This window comes from Thunnus albacares, chromosome 7 (genome assembly GCF_914725855.1).
Source record: "Thunnus albacares chromosome 7, fThuAlb1.1, whole genome shotgun sequence".
Classification (NCBI taxonomy): domain Eukaryota; kingdom Metazoa; phylum Chordata; class Actinopteri; order Scombriformes; family Scombridae; genus Thunnus; species Thunnus albacares.
In genome coordinates this window covers 24,447,972-24,466,204 of record NC_058112.1, presented here as the reverse complement: position 1 = coordinate 24,466,204, position 18,233 = coordinate 24,447,972, and the positions used below count along the sequence as shown (strand labels likewise).

The 18,233-nt window shown below is 38.0% G+C and overlaps 1 protein-coding gene across 5 annotated transcripts in view; it reads right to left on the bottom strand.

Moving 5' to 3' along the window:
- Positions 1 to 10,967: 10,967 nt before the first annotated feature.
- Positions 10,968 to 18,233, bottom strand: part of si:dkey-82f1.1 (DENN domain-containing protein 2A) — a 46,334-nt gene continuing 39,068 nt past the window's right edge. For all 5 annotated transcript variants that reach the window (XM_044357650.1, XM_044357649.1, XM_044357652.1 and 2 more), the window contains 6 exons: positions 16,284 to 16,461; positions 16,108 to 16,149; positions 15,860 to 15,965; positions 13,324 to 13,605; positions 12,123 to 12,209; positions 10,968 to 12,024 (listed from right to left, as the gene is read on the bottom strand). In XM_044357650.1, coding sequence (XP_044213585.1) covers positions 11,993 to 12,024; positions 12,123 to 12,209; positions 13,324 to 13,605; positions 15,860 to 15,965; positions 16,108 to 16,149; positions 16,284 to 16,461 — 727 coding nt within the window. In that variant the 3' untranslated portion in view covers positions 10,968 to 11,992. The remainder of the gene's footprint in view (positions 12,025 to 12,122; positions 12,210 to 13,323; positions 13,606 to 15,859; positions 15,966 to 16,107; positions 16,150 to 16,283; positions 16,462 to 18,233) is intronic.

The window sequence follows — 18,233 nt, the reverse complement described above, 5'->3', positions numbered from 1 at the left end:
ATATTAGAGGAGTTTTGCTCCAGACATCTACTATTTAAAAAAGTCAAAGTATAAAAAAAACAAAGTAGACCACTTAAGCAAACAAGTTAAATCATAATATGTTATTATATAATTATAGAGCATAAACAATATACAGTATATTACAATATGTAGTGATACCTTTCAACAGGAGACACTAATGCTGCAGTAAGAGCTATGCAACTTCAGTTCTTCAAAGCTGACATTGTTACCTTTAAACAATGAACATAAGCAGAGCTAATCTAAATAAACACAGAGAACTCAAAATAGTTAAAAATCTTATATAATTATTTCTTGTGCACAATACAATAATCTCTAATCTTGATCATTACTCAACAGTGAGCCAAAGGCTCCACTAAACTTAAAAATAAAATTTTCTGAAATAAATCACAAAACATAATTCAAATTCGGCATTTCCATTGTTTCTACAGCTGATTTTAAACTAACTGCAACTCTAGCTCAGAGCCACTGTCACTGTGAGATTTGTGGAGGCCATAAACCATTAGTGTGCTGTTCGGTCCCTCCGTCAAAGTGTCCAGGAGGTTAATTAACCTAAAGCCATGCCTTTAAACAGCCCCCACTCCCCCATCAACCTCCCTTCACTCCCTCCCTCACCCAGCCAGCCCAGTCCCTCATCCACCCCCAGTGAGGCCCCTCTTCCCTGGATCCGCTCAACGGGATAATCCCCCAGCTGGTGCTGCGGTCAGGGGGCCACGTAACCCCCAACTGCCCCCCACCCCTTAACACAACTGCATACACACACACACACACACACACACACACACACACACACACACACACACACACACACACAGACCAACTGAAACAAACACACTCATGGCAACAAATTATGAGGAAAAAAAACACACTTGAACAAAGAGGATAAAAACACATACATCACACAAGAGCCACAGATGTTTAAACACACTCACAGAAACAAAATCATTGCAGGTTCATATGCAACTAAGACCAAGCTGAAAGACACATGAACACACACACAGACAGACACACACACACACACACACACACAAACACACACTAAAAAAGAGACAAACATTGTAGGAAGCAACAGGCAGCTGAGCCTCTGGTCACCTTTGCCCTGAACAAGTACCTGCCAGGTAGGAGGTTAGCTAGTTAAAACGGGCTTCGGAAAACCCAGGCGATCGTTTAACAACACTATAGTATTTCCAGGATACTCAAAGACTCTTCTCACCATCTGGAGGAAAAAATGTTGCTTAATACACAATAAAAAATATTTTCATCTTGTTTCTCAAGTTGCGACTGTATTTCTTAATCCAGGTACAGACATACAGTATGTTCTTGCCCTGTTTGTAAAACACAAGCAAAATATCAGCGCAATACTTTGTAGGAAAATATGAAACATTGGAAAGAAACATCAATTCATACCAATAAGGTTTGTGAAAGTTTTTACTTTGTACAAATTGAGCAAGCACATGACATGAGAACAGAGGCGCAACAAGTTAAAAATCTTTTTTTGCACTTAGCTCTGACTTGAATGTAACGTTAATACACGAGGGGACAAGCTGGAGCGACATGAGATACTCATGAGCCAACTCATTACTCTGTGAGTGCGTGAGTGTATGATTATTTTTGTGGTATTTCTTTGACACTGTTACCAAGAAGGTCATTGAGTCCTACGACTAAATTCCAAGCTGACCATAATCAATACCATAGCAATCAATAGGAAGGAGTGCAAAAGTCAGTGTCCTTTACTTCTGGTCAATATTCCCGTGAACAATAGCAGAATGAAAATTCAAGAGCGTAAGAGACTAAAATCTATTATTTGTGTGAGTTAGTGTTCATGTAAAGCTCCACAAAGCGAGTGTACCTGCTCCCTCTCATCAAGTGTATGTATGTCTGAGTGTGCATGTGTGTGTGTGTGTTTGATGAATGTGGATGTGTAAGCGTGTGTGTGTACTCAACTGGTCACAATCTCCACTAATCAGGCCGGGAATGTAAAGGCAGGAAACACAGTCTGAAAATAAGGCAACAGTATGGGATCAGGCTACGCGATGGAAAGTCACAGTGAGAGCCGGGGGGAGACGAACGGGTTTGTTTTGTCGGGTTTTTGCTGAGAGCACATGTTCTCTGGCACCGAGTCCCACTGGGCTGCACTAGCGGGAGCCTCCAAGCTCTACACACACACACACACACACACACACATAAGCACACAAACACACATGTACAGTATACACACATACACACACATGCATACACAACATGTTGGGTTCTGCATCTTAGATGTTATAGATACGTGTTCATATGAACACGCAGAGAGCAAAACACCTCCTTTACATGCATGCACACACTGATATGAAACAAGCACTCATGATACAGGTTGTACAACCACACACACATACACACACACACACACACACACACACACACACACGCACACTGCAACTAATGATTATTTCATTAATGATAAATAAAATGTCCTTGAGTCCAAAGCAACACAGTAAATTTTCTCATTTTATCCAACCAACAGTACAAAACCCAAACATATTCAAACATACATTAAAGAAAAGCAGCAAACTGGAATATATTAATAATTGTGCTTGAAAAATGACTCAAACAATTAATCAATTATCAAAATAGCTGCAGATACATTTTCTGCCAATCAATTAATTGATTAATTGACTGATTGTTTCATGTCAACAAGACTGATATGTGATTTTTGAGGCAGATACCAATATTTAAGATTAAAAAGTAATAATCTCATCACAATATATTGACTGATATTCCTTTTTTAGATAAACGCAAAGCATAAACAAATTCAGAGCAATGACCACTTAAATTTGGTTAAGAAATAGTTCTGACAAGAAGTGAAGTAGAATATTTTACATTTGATTTAACAGACTTCATCAAAAATGACATTAACAGCTGTAAACTTCATACGAAATAAAATCATTAAAGAAAATTTTGAAAAATTAAATTATAGCATTATAATTGGTAAGTATTAATAAAATACAAAAAAACCCATAATATTTTAAACTTAAAGCTGCCAAAATCAATGTATATATATTTTTTTTATTAACAATGGATCAAATGGAGCATTTTTGTGTCTTTCAGCTCATAGTTTTGGTTTTGCAGCTCGCACTGTTTTGGTTTACTCTTGCCAGCACTGTTTCCACACAGGCAGCTGATTTCAGCAAAAAAAACTCTGATAAACCTCTGTACACACCTACTCAGCACCAAATAGCAGACAGACAAAGTTTAAATAGTGCAAATATTAGACTTAAATTCATTAGGTCACCAGAGAAGCGACTCCAAATGAATGCTGATGTTGCTCTGTATCTGCTGAATGTGTAAACAGACAACTACACGTTCACCGTTTTAACATAAAAGGTGTTAATATGTCAGTAATGTGTTTACAGCTTGTTTCTGCTGCCTCCAAGTGGCCAAAAAGGTCAGTAAAACAGGTTTGAAATTCAGAAAATTAGGGATCGAAATTACATAAAATTGCAGCCTCTACACATTGTAGAAGCTACAATTTCTATCACTGACAGTAATCTGTGAGAAGGTGACACACACAGGCACCAGCTGCCTAAAAGTTAGAGAAGGCTTTCAGCCCAACTCTCCAGATAAGCTAGAAAATTCAGCTAGTGAAAATGAACTAATAACACTCTCACTCAGTGCGTTAAGCTCTAGCAAGGCTTTAAACTCTCAGGCGACCGCTCAGCAGCCAGCAGCTTGGAGTGTGGTCGTACCGAGCAGCTCCCAGGTGCCAATGTGTGTAACTGCATGAACGTTAAGTTGGGCAGTCAAGACTCTGGACTTTTTCTTCCCTTGAGTCACCCATATTTATGCCACTATACAAATACCATGTCTCCAAATCCTGATATAATGACAACCTGAGGAGGACAGAGGGTCAAGACTTGCCTGGTCTCTATCAGATCAGTCCCAGATAATCCAAACAGAAAGATCCATCAGACTGGCTGGAATCAATGGACAACACAGTCACACACACTGCTCAGAGCTGTGGGTGCAGAGCGCTGTTGGTAGAAGGGGAGGAGGGTAGGGGGGGGGCACAAAGTCTTTGTTCTACAAGGCTCATATCTGAGGCATTATTCGTTTCTCTCGTGCGAGCGGAGGAGGAATGATCGCTATGTGGGATGAGCACAGCAAAAAAATAAAACAAAAAAACAACTCCTCCGCTGTGGAGAGGACCTGTCTCAGGGCAACTCATAAACACTCGCTCTGACTATCATGCAAGGTTGAAACACACACTTTTCCCTGCTTGCTCACACACCTTTCATACTTTTTACCTCCCTTCTTACTTACACTCATTCACCCACCCACACACACAGACACACACACGCATCAATCCTAACACACAGATGCACAAACACAAATGCTATTGCAGTGCAAACAATAGAACCTCAGAGTTCATATTACAATACAATTTATCTGCACAATAGTAAACAAAAGCGCCTGGAAAAAACCCAAACTCCTCTGACTGTCAGAGACTTCAGAGGAGGCCTTGACAGGTGTGTTTTTACCCCCCCTGTCACATTGTCACCCTGCCCCATTCCACCTGTTGCCCCACTGGAAAACACACTTGTCTCAGCTGCCCTGTGGAACACCATAACACACACATAAACACACACGCACAAACTCTAACACACACACGCGGCTCAGAAAGCTGTGCGTGTGTGTTAGCTGAACCCTTCTGAAAATATTCACTTACACGCTGCCTTTCAGCCCTGCAGTGACTACAGAGGGGACCTGCGGCATTAAAATATTCAGCGCAATACAATATACTGTATATCACACACAGACATATGCAGTATACATATGCAATTACACACAAGCTACTGTAGAACTGTGCAAATGCTGTCAATTGTTTGTTTAAGCCTGATGTTTTGTGGACAGGCACATTGGATAAAGTTGACACATGTTGAAAATATACTGTAAAAATTGCAGAAATATAAATATATTTGCTGATTTATTTAGTCTTCTATGATACTAAACTGAACTGAAACATGTGATGGGCGTTTCTCTCTATTTTTTGACAATTCATAGACTAAGTGATTAAACAATTACTCAAGAAAATAATCAGCAGATTAATACATAATAAAATTAATCAGACATTGCAGCCCTATCTGTAAGTTACTTAAGTTTGTGTTTCTGTGTTTCTCCAACATATCTGAGCTGTCATCAATTATCAAAACTTAATCATAGTCTAAAAACAGTCATTTTGTTTATTACTGTACATTCAGAGGAGCATAAACATAATATAAGTACAGTAACACAATGATTCTCACGATTGTGGGGTTGTTAACTTTCTAATCTTGCTCAACGACACACCTGCATGAACTATATTAATAGACCCAGACTCCAGACACCCCCGTGCTAATACTTATGTCTCATTTCCAGGGCTTTAACTAAAGTAAAAGTAGCATTAAAACAACACAATGTAAAAACAAATACTAGCTGCAAATCCAGATATTTACTTAAGTAAGTCTACAGAAGTAGTGTGGGCAAAATCTACATAGCAGTCAGTCTTACTATACGATATATTATATTGATTGATTGAGTATTTTACTGATGTATTGCAGTTTAAGCAGTGTTCTGTTGGACAATTTGAAGTGCATTTGAACTACTTGATATACCATTTACAGTTAAATGTATAACAGTGCGTCATATTTTATAAGATGATCATCACTTTTGTGTGCAAAATCTTAATCAGCAAGTAAGTACGGATGTAATATTTATATCTGAAATGTAGTGGAGTAGAAGTATAAAGTACGATAAGATGGAAAAACTCAAGTGAAGTACGATTACCTCATAATTATACATACATACCATACTGCAGTATCTGTTACAACTTTACACCACTGCTCATTTCCAAAAAAAAAAAAAAAAAAGAAGGATACGCTTCCAATGTTTGCTGATATATAGCTTTCGTTATTGTAAGGTGTGAATGCACTTATTGTCGGTCACTTTGGACAAATGTAATCTAATGTGGAGTATTTTAGTAAAGGAAGACACACATAGTCAGAGGAAATGGCTTTTACGGGATTACATTCAACACAATAATAATTAACACAACAACTGACCTGAAGACTAACAGGCCAGGAAAACATTTAACAGCAACATCAGCAATACGACAAATATGACAACTAATAATAATCATCATCATTATTATCATTGTCATCATAAAATAATAATATGAATATGAAAAAAAAACTATACAGATGCACATGATACTGTCAATGTACGCTAATAATATACAGTATTTACTGAATACTATATGATACACAGCTGTGGAAAGTACATTTACTCAAGTACTGTAGGTATCATTTTCAGGTACAGTATTTAAACTCCTCTACATTTAGGAGGGAAATATTGAACATTTTTTATTTGACAATTACTGTTACTTTCCGGATAAACAGGCTGAAAACAAATTAAATGATCAACTAAAAAAAAAAACGACGCGTTATATAAAACTACACAACAGCTTCTAGTTTATAGAACTCCTCCTCAACCAGCTGCAATAGTAAAATACTGTTTACGCCATGATGCAGGAAGACTAACACTACAATAACATTATATATAAAGTACAATAATATAGTATTAGGAGAGAACCATTCTGATTATGGAGTAGTTTCACTTTTTATACTTTACATATATTTTGCTGATGATACTTTATGTACTCAGAGGTGGAAAATAACTAAGTACGTGTACTTGCGCACGTTTCTGAGATACTTGTACTTTTGTTTTCTTCTACATTTTACTTCTACTCCACTGTATTTCAGAGGGAAATGTACTTTTCACTGCACTTCATCTGACAGCTGTAGCTACTGTTTACTTTACTTTGATTTCAAAAACACAAGAATATAAAATACTTATTCTACCATTGATTGTATAAAATAACAAGAATCAGCTTCAGGTAAAAGATTGAATTTCTGCTTGAATGTTAACACATTAAAAATTATAATTAAATAGTACATTATACAATGATGAGACTCTGACCGAGACCATTTGCCTGTATAGTGAGCTCTGTACTTAAAGTACATTCTGCTGACAATAAAAGTTTCAATGCCAGACTTGTATTATAGTCACAGCGTATTTTTTAACTGTAGTACTGCTGTTTTCATATACTTGAGTACATTTTTGAATGTATAGACTATTTTAACTTTTACTTAAGGATGTGAGTACTTCTTCTTGCACCACTGAGGGCATCATGCAGCTTTAAAACAGGTGTTTTAATTATTCTAAAAAGACAATTCAAGCATGACACACACTGAGAAATATGAAGGCAGGAATAACAGTCAGAGCAAGACACCTCCAGTCTACACACACTTGTTGATAGAGGAAGGGAGGGAAATAATCCTCTGAATTAAACAGGCGAGTTAATAAATACAGAGTTTCTCAGTTTCCCGGTGTAAAACTTTACCCAGACAACCGCTAATGTTTGACTGCAAGACTGCATGACGTTATTCCCTCAAAAACCAGTAAAAGTTCCGGCTGAAGCACAGGAAGTCAAACCACACACGCACCACTACTGGGACCAAAGCAAAAAAAAAAAAAAAAAAAAAAATGTAGGAATTTGAGCGAAGAAATGCGAGATATTTGAGGAATGTTATCTCCGACAGTGAGTGAGAATGATTCAGAGAGAGAAGCGGTTAAAGACTGACTTCACATCCACAATATTCAACAAACTGAAAGTTTATAGTCCGACAGAAGTCGCAGTTAAAATCTCAACATGAGACCAACACTTAGAAAAATAATGAAACACTTGTTGCTTACCTGAGGAGACTCTAATAGCAGTGTGGCAGGCAGGCAGGCAGGTAGAGCAATATTTGAATATTTTTGAAGAGTGACTCTATAAGATTTTTCTTTTTTTTTTATTCTCTCTCTTTTCTTTGTTTGTTTTCTGCTGCCTCGTCTCCTTCCTGAAGCCGTTTGTTTGAAGCGAGAGGAGGGCAGGAATTTCAGGAATTAGCTGTGGTATGACATGAAGCCTGGAAAAAGCCAGAGAAAAAGACCAAGGGAGAGAAGGAGGGGAGGGGGAGGGTGAGAGAGGCAGGTCTGACCGGTCAACACGTAATGACGAAGGGGTGGAGATGAGGAGGAGGAGGAGGAGGAGGAGGAGGAGGAGAGGGCTCAGAAAAGGAAAGGGTGGTGAGGGGAGGAGGTGGGGGTGCAAAGGAAATCTCATCAAGAATAAAAAAAAAAAAAAAAAATACAAGCCTAGGGAAACTGTCACTGCCCTTAAGAGGACAAACAAACATGACAACAAGATTATAAGAAAGCACTGAACTTCTTCAAATGAGGCCTGTTTAGTTTATGACAATGATGTTATTTTGTTTACTGAGGGCAAATAAAGTTAGCACAACTTTAAGGTTCAAATTAAGAACATTGGCCCTCATGAGAAGTACAATATTTGTGTTAATATTGGACTAAAGACAAGATGTTGGACTAATGAGTTCATGGTTTATCCGCTTTACCACAACAGGTCATGCTTTATGTGTAAGACTATAACACATTTCCTGTTACAGTCTCTCACAGGCTTTTTTCCCATAATCCATTTATATTAATTTCTTTATACCCCCTTTATTCCCTGTTTGTGAGGCTATTTTTGGTCCTCATCAGATCACGAACACAAGAAAACACACTTTTAAACCTGGAGGCCACCTGACCGTCATCAGTAAAAAATTCTGACTGTTCTCCCAGCCAGCAGTCCAAGATATTTTTTGAATTCTGAACTGATTGGATTTAAAGTCCATCACTGTTGCCTCTTAAAAGTTGTTTTAGAAGTTAAGAAGATGTAAAGTATTTTTTAAAGCGCTAAAAATAAGTTAAATACAATAAAAACAACAATTTTGATTTTGGAGGGAATTCACCTGCAACAATCTCTCACTCATGCTTTCACATAAGCAGATGAAAGCGATAATATTGTTGGACTTGGGCATGTTGTGCAAGTCATTATAGGCCTGGAGGCCTAATTGTCTGAGATGTGATTCTGAACTTTGGACTCTGTGAGGCAACATGTGCAGGATAACATGAACTGGGTAACAGAGCCCTCCAGTGTTTGTTATGGGTATTACATAATGCTGGTTTATTAGAAAGCCCCACTTCACAGTGACATCACACATATTATAACACAGTTTTCTACTAGTGATGTTGTAACCTGGGATTTAAAGTCCCCCTCCACTCAAAAATGTGTTTTGCTTATTGTTCCTTCACTTGAAGTATGGTACAGTACGTGCAGTGTTTGAAACTAGAAGGCTGTTCTCACATTCATCTGCTGAAGGAGGAAAGTCTCTCTATGCATCTTAAATCTGCGTTTATGACATGTATATACTATATGAGCATGATTTGTGACATCACAACTAGTTTGGAGCCAATCGTGGTCCAGTATGCAACTCACACAAATGTGATGTGGAGACCTGAAGTGCACATACACTGAGAATCGACTTTTTAGTCACATCATGTGTCCAGCAGTTAAACTTTAGAAATCGAAAATATTTGTATATTCATATAATTTTAATTTTAAATGAGGGAGAAGGAGTAAATGTCATTTTTAAGGACTTTAACTGAGTAATTGAATTTTTTTTGCTAATTCTTTTTGGTTACTAATCATTTAACTTGTTAATAATTCATTTTTTTCAATAACTCTGTTTATTCCCAGAGAGGAAACTAGTTTCATCACCCATGAACAATGACAAATGACAGAAAATACACAAGACAGACATAACAGTAGTGACATTAACAGCGCACTTAAAAAAAAAAATTGCTCAGCTGGAGATGCTGTCCTGCCCACAAGAGCAACCTCTGATAACCCAGATAAATTCTGTTTGGTAATAGTCGGGATGTACAGTGAGGTAGATGTGAGTTACTTAATGACTGAAATCACATAATTTCACACCAAAACTGTTCTACATAATTATAAACCGATACAGAAGGCAAAGAGAATGTATGTAAAAAGCATTTTACAGCATGTAACAGCACTTTCTTTATTCGCTGATAGAGAGACTCAAGTGTCTTGTTCAAGGAACACTTTAAGGGGCGCTCCACTGATTTTAAACATCAATGTCAATTTACTAGGCACAGGAAGTACGACACAGCCTGTGGAACAGTTGTATAATATCTTCTGTGGGTGTTTTGTCAAGTCTGAGAAAGTTATTCAAGAAACATCATGTAAGTCTTAGGTTTATAGACTACCAATTGTTAGGGAATTATGAAAGATGCCATAGAGATGCTTCTTGAGTTGCATTATGGGAAGACAATAATTTATTACTGTTTATCTCATCCTCTGCTGCATCAGCTTTGACCAGTCTTCTTTAACCAGTCTGGCACAAGTCCCTCAACGTTTTAAAAGTGCAATATTAAATTGCTAGAATGCCTCTTTAAGATTAAAAGTATCATCAAGCTGCAGACCATTATTTCACCACTTAAAAACAACTTGTTTTCTTGTTCCTACTTGTTGTGGTTTTCTGTGCTTGCTGAGTAAATTGGAGGTTTAAATCCTGTTTCTATAATCAGACGCCACAGATTACACCCATACAGCTTAATGTGTCATGATATTAAATATTCCAAACTATTCATGAAGGCGAAGTTGTGTGACTTTTGAAAACTGGGTGAACACATTCTAACACTTACAAATGAAAAGTAGAATTCATAAGCAATCAGATGCACCCTTGTTAAATTCAGTACACTCAGAGGTTTTAATGCTACAGCTTGGTATGACCATTAGATTATGGTAGTAGCGTTACAGTAAGTACAGTATTATTAGAAAACATTAGATACTGAGTTAGTTCACTGAATGTATGAATCTTTCCTACTTGTGTGTATCTATCACAAATGTAAAACAAGAACTAAACACATTGTAGCTCACCGGCAAGTCTCACTTTAAATTACTGTAGTTGGCAAAAACACAAGAATATACAATATTGAATGAAAAAAGAATAAGCCATTTGTCTAATTCAAATCACTTTATTTATAAAGTTTCATTGCATTCTCAATCAAGTTTAAGGCAAACCTAGTTGCTCTTTAGAAACACATTGATACTGATTGACCTAAGATACACATCATTCTTCAACATCAAATCTATCCAACTCCAATACTGAAACCCAAGTGACAAGAGATGTAGTCACATTCATCTTCTTCTCATCTTTACATTTTCCTCAGTCTTCCTTTTGGTGCTCATTCCTATTCCGATAAAAGTTCATTGACTTAAAACAGTGGTACATATACCCAACAACCCACAGTGGTCTACAAACAGTCTGGACGAGACTCTGTTAAATAAAGCCTATTACAAACTACAGGAGATTTCTTCGCATTCACTTGATGGAAATAAAAAAAAAGAGAGATTAAGTTTGTCTAAAAAGAATATAAATTAACTTAAAAGCCTCCTGTTGAAGAAGAAGTTGTACTATTGCATTTATAAAAGCTTCTATAGAAAATACTTGGAATGTATAAGAAAGTATTGTACAAAATCGAGCCTTCAGTGACGCTCCTCCTTACAGGTTTACAGGTAAAGTCAAGTGACCGAAAAAGGGAGAACACTGTTCCGAGAGCATTTACACTGAGCTGTGCTATACAGTAACACACTGTAGAGATTGACTGTAAAACATGAAGACCTTGGGAATAGTGAAACTGGATGCTGTTAGACAATATATCATCATGTTGGAGGAGAGTTTTGGTCCAAGCTGAGTAAATCCTCACAACACTAATGGAATGACTGCTGAATGAAGGTGGGAGCTAAAACCTAACGTTCACCAGATTCCCACATGTTCACAAACGACAGTATGAGTCCTGTTCGCTCCAAGGGTCTTCCTTCCATACGACCCACCCCCACCCCACCCCCTCCCCTCCCCCCTCCATCTGCACGTTCTGGAAATTGTTTGAGACCTCCGAGAGCGCGTCTTCCTCTTCTCTTTTACTGTGCACTTTCTCATGCTTGTTTTTCCTACTTTGACAGATGACATCCTGACTGCAAACATCATTTCTTGGAAAGGAATTTCATTTTGTTTCCTGAAAATAAGCAACAGAGACGGAAGAAAGTTAAACACACAAAGGGACCACTGGCAGTTAATTGACTGAACGACTGATACATTTACAGTAAGTCTCACCTAGGCCCTTGAGGAACTTGTTGACTCCTCGTTGCTCGCTCCCAGGAAGCGAGTCCAGATACTCTTGTGCTCTTACCTCAAACAGACCTGAAGACAAATCAAATCAAAAATTTAAAGTGAAAAGAGACACTTGACCTCCACTGGATTAACCTCGATAAATAAACATAAAGCTTACTTATATATATAGAATTTTTTTTTATTCACTTAATGTTGATGTGTGAGTAACATCAAACTAATATGAGTTGAGTCATATGGACTGACATTGGAAAAGCAGCATATATAACTTTAACCTCAACTTATTTAGTCAGGCAAGTTTCACTGATATTGAGATCTCATATTCAGGGGAGATCAGAGTACATAAAAACCTAAAACTAAAAAACCTATTAATACAGTTCATTCTTGACCTTGGAAACAAGCAGCAGACAAATAATCTCCACTCAAGGTACACTTACTCACTTGTTCTGGAGCTTTTGACTGTAACCCACAGTTGTCATCGACAGATGAAGTTTACTTTCCATTATTCTGAGCACTTTAAGAAATGTGCATCAAACACAGTTTTAACATCCTCAGTTCCATTACAACTAAACAAACTTCAACTGCTGATGAAGTCTGTGTGGTAACGTCGAATGCTCTAGAACAAGTGAGTAAGTGGACCTTGAGTGGAGGTTATTTTGTCAACTATACCTACATAACTTCAAAAATATTAAGACATTAAAAATAATAAAATACATTAAAGAACATATCAATTATTGTAAGATTTATTACAAGGCCTATTTCAGGACTTTCTGTTAACGCTCTTTTTCTCTAGAAAAAGAAAATTAACTGATTAGTTGACAGAAAATCAATCATCAACTATTTTAATAATAAAATAATCATTTAAACTTTTCTTCTTCATATGTGATGGTGAACTGAACATCTTTGGGTTTTTGACTGTTGGTGAGACAAAACAACACATCTGAATATGTCAAGAAAATGGAGAAAATAATTGCCAGATGAATCGATAATCAAAATAATTGTTAGTTGCAGCCCCAATAAACATTCACAGTTGCTTAGCAAAAATTTAATTTCAATATGAGAAACAAGAGCACAAACATTATGTTTTTGCATCAAACAGTAGGTATGGGAGTTCAACTAGTATTTCTACAGTAATGACTATATAAACTGTACTGTCATAGGACTGTAGGTAATCGAATCTCAGTACCTCTGAGGCCCTGCCTGCGTAGCTCCCTCTCCTGGATGAACCCGGTGAACATCTGGGTCTCCATGAACACTTCCAGGAACCTTCTCAAGCTCTTTGAGGTCACTGCTTTACGAAAAGCCTCACGCTGAAAGGAGGAGGATGGGGGGCTGTGTAAGGTAGGAGAGGACAAGGATGACTCATCCTCACGCTCCACTCCGCCCATGAAAAGAGAGTAGTGGCCGACCATCTCCACGAAGAAACGCACAAAGGCCTCGGACACCACCGTGCTGAGGGAGCTGGAGTCTGAGAGGAGAAGACAGAAAGGAGAGAGAACCAGGGACAAAGAGGAGTAAAAGGAAATGAAAGAGGAAAGATTTAAACACATGTTTTTTATATCATACTGTATTCTACAGAATAATCACAACACATCCTCATAATCAAACAACAGTATAGGGCTGCAGTTGAAACCACCTACCACACAAGCAGTATGTACAGATATGGCAAAAATGTAGCATGTAGTATGCAGTATGCCAAAAATACCTGGATGTCATACTGATTCGGAAAAAATCTCCAGTATGGATCCCACCAGTCTACTTCGAGGAGGTCTATCTACAGACTCGCAGTATCTACTCGACACACCCACTATACTATGACACACCCACTTGGTTTGGTTTAGGCATGAGCAGTGAGATGGTTAGGGTAGGGGTCAGGGGTGTGTGTTGTGTAGCATGCCGTTACAGTGACAATATCGGGGGGCGGGGCAGGGGGGTTGTATTGTGTATTTATGTAGGCGTGTCATGTAGGTCTGCAAGACTGCTGATAGACCCTTCTCGTCTACCTCACCTACTGTGTCCCACAATGCAAAGCGCTGGAACAGTCACAACTCTAGCGTGTAGCAGAGTAGCAGTGCTTTTCCATTAGCTGTGCTATTGTTTACTTCTGCTTTCCATACCTGGAAACCGGCTAAGCCTGGCCTAGCATACTGCAAATTAAATCAATTTAATAGTTTCATACTTCATACTACTATGAAAAGCAGTATGCAGTATGTACCACATACTGCGTTCGTCAGTAGTATGTAGTAGGTGGTTCCAAATACAGCCTGGGTCTAAAATTCAGCCAGCAAAAAATGACCAATAGATTCATTTATGCCATCTAGTGGCAGTAGTAGTAATGCACTCACGATGACCCACAGGAACGTAATATGCCGCTTTCCAAAAGTGTTACAAATCACTGTTAAAAAATAATTATGTTTTATGGTGTGACAACGCTGCGGTTAAGGTCTGGTTAGGTTTAGGAACAAAAACCACTTAGTTAGGGTTAGGGAAAGATCATGATTTGTGTTAAAATTATTACTTGAAATGTGGTTTATACTTCCTTAAATATACACAACCTTCATCGTAATGGCAACAGTAAAGTAAACAGTAAACACCACAATGTTACAGTTTTTTTTAAAAATGTCCTATCTTGTGGTTGGAAACATGAAAGCGGTTGGAGGCGGGAAGCAAGCAGCGGTCTCCTACAGCAAGGTCCACTTTTTACCATCAAACTATCTCGCCATCCACCCAATCTGCCTCGTCCTGATAAGGCAAAATCACTTTATACTGACATCATCTGAGCTGTGTCACTTCCCCGGGTCATAATTACTAGCATAAAGGTAACTATGGGTCATTTTTGCTGGCCTGAATTTAGACCTATATTGTCATTTTTCTTGTGAGGACAGGCTGAATAATCATTATCTCACAGAGGTATTTCAAATCAAACTCTCTTCTCACTATTTAAGGAAATAAACTCCCTACTCACTGAAAATTCAGGACACTCCCAGTCTCATAAATCTCCCTTTTCATACATCACCAACATTTTCAGCTGCTTAGCTATATTTGTTTCCAGCATTACAGGGCATTTTATCTGCAAATTTATGCTCTAAGCAAAAAACATAAATGCTGCACATTAACTCTTCACTAGTCAGTACTGTTGAATATTTGTCTTAAGTACCTGGACTGAGTCAGTTACAGTCATAACTCAAGGATCTCAACTGTTCTGTCAGTGTAAGAACCACTACATAGGAGCAAAAGCAAAAGTCTTACGAATAACGGAAAACTTGAATGTAGCTATTCAGTCATATACAAACGTCAAAAATAGCAAAATTTCCCTTTTAAGAATCAGTTAATGTGCCACAAAACTACGATCAAGTTGCTACATGATAAGCCATATGTCTCAAATGTACCAAATTTATTTAATTGAATGTAGCTGACAGGTGACATTAGAGATTTGTTTAAAGAAGTTAAGATCTTCTAATAGTTTGAACATCCTTGAATGGTGAGAGCACTTGAATGCCACCTTAATCAGGTGATTAAGACAGCTGAATCCAATTAAAAAAATGCATGTTATTTTTTAAAAATTCACTCCAAATCAGTGAAAATTGAAAGTATCCTGGAAAAGTCCTGAAAAAAAAATCTTTTACTGCACTATCTTTGGTATATTTGTTATTTCTTATGAAAATATAAATATGCTGTATAAATACATGTAAACAGAAGCAATAATAAGTGTGCTTAGTCACCGTTGGGTAGATCTCCTTTCTCACAGGCCAGCTCCCTCCTCTTGTCCAGCACATGTTCGAGAGCTGCCTGCAGCTTGTGGGGAAGAATAGAGTCCTCATCATCCAGCTGTGGAGGGAAGAGCACAGATGTAAATATCGTCAACATCCTGCAGTGAATTAACATATTTTATTCACATAACATCTGGTGGAATCACTACAAGCGTACAAACAGATTTTAACTGTTTTCCTTATGTTTCTACGATTTCTACCTGTCGTAGGAAGCGGCTGTTGCCGAGGTCGACCACCAGGACCTGAGGGAAGAGCAGAGGGAGAGTGATGTCATTTCCTGGAGCTATTGTTCAGTTGAGAGTTGAGGAAAAGCCCAGAGTCAAGGACACCACAGTTCGTATATCACAAACAAAACAAAAAAACCCCTTTGTCTTACCTCTTCAATGGGCAGCTCTTTAAGTCGAGGCAGAGAGCTGGAGAGGAGGCCGACTATAAAGGGGGTTGGGGTGCAGACTATATCCAACATGGATGGTGGGAGCACAGGAATGTACGTATGCTGCCACGTGAAGGGATAGAGTAGAGCCACAACTGCATGACAACACTGAGACAATGTGCTGTGGGGAAAAAAGAAAGAAAGAAAGAGTTTAAGACCTTGAGAACTATTTTTTGATGTTATAATACAGTATGGCAGAAAAACAATCTTCCATATGAGGACATGAGGAATGGCTTTCACCTTCAAATATTCTCATAATGTTAGATCATTTCAATTTATGGTGTTCAATGCTTTCCTGAGGTTATTTTGATGCAACATGTTAATTATTAGTTAGGTTAGTATTTTCTTGCTGATTTTCTACGACAACCTCCAGAGAATCTTGGTGTATGCAGGTTAGACACGTGTAGCAGTTCAAGAGAGTGAATAGACGTTTTCTACAACAAACATGACCTGTCAAACACAGGTGTAACAAATAACAATATTAGCTGCTGCATTGGATTGCGATAATTGCTGGGACGAAGCCATCGTTAATGTTATAACTTCCATCTGTGCTTTTCCTGGGCGCTATTATTCAACAGATCTTCTGTGAACAAGGTCTACAAATCTGATTCCTTTGAGAACAATAAAGAAACTGGAGTTATTTGATGTTAACAAGGCTGTAAATATTCAGGTTAGCAAGATTAATTCAGAAGGCAATACAAATACAAAACTGATAATGCACATCAGGCAAAAATTTCAGTCATATCCTAAGCATGAATAAGCCTACGTTGCTCTCAGGTCCACTGTCAGTAAATCAGGAGAGTTTTATGTCATGTGCTTAGGTTTAACTTGCATTTTTTCATTTGCCCAACAGGAATAATTGAATAACATGCATGAAAAGAAAAATGCAGCTTCTGTTCCTAATTATGTTAGTTTAATAAAATTCAACTTGGCCTTCTTTGTTCCAATTTTCCCCAGTATAATTAAGTTACAGTTTGTTATAATTTTACAAATTCATTCAATCTCAATATTACACAAGGAAATTGGAAAATATGCCACAATAAAACTTCTAAAAATCAAACCATCAACTGGTTACTGGAATTTGCCCACTAAAATACACATCTCTACCACAAGGTGGTGCTAAACAACTCAAAAAAAATAACCTCTCCTTCCACCCATTTCTTAATTTGGAACATAATGTGAAAAGTTCATTTGTGTTGCTCCAGCAAATACGCTGTTACCCCGAGAGGAATGTTATTAAGCATCTTTTAGGGGAGTGTGATGTAACACTTATAAAAACTATACAGCGGCAGCAAACACACTCACCCCACACTGCTCGCTTAATCTCTTCAGTGTGTGCATCTGGTCACAGTTAATTCATTAAAAATTTGATTGACGAGGCCAAGTTTCCACTCTACGGTAAAGAATGTGCAACGACTCGTGATCTGCTTTTGAGCCCTGGTGTGAAATGCTTCTCATGCTACCTTTTAAACAACAGTACACAAGCACCGAGGGAGGATAAACAGTTGAATTACAGCTCAGAGAAGTGAGTGTCTATTTATGAGCAGTAAAGAAATGGTGTATTCATAAAGCGTGAACCGCCAGGTGGGTGTCTTTTGAACTAAATCAGGATACAACGACTGTTTCCGCTAAGCCCTCAAGTTGAACCAGGTGTACCACAACAGTTAAAAAAACCCCTTTGACCCTGACCGCAAAGATAATAGTTGAAGACTTTAGGGTTTTAGTGAGTTGTGTGGGCGTGATGACATCAGGGTGCACACGTGTTAGCTCTGGAGTCATGCTCTAAAGCCTAACTCTTTCTATCTGGCATCCATGACAGTTTTCCAGAGAAGAAGTGATTGTTCCCCAGGCGACTGTATTAACACAACAGCATTCCTTCCTCTCACACTTGGT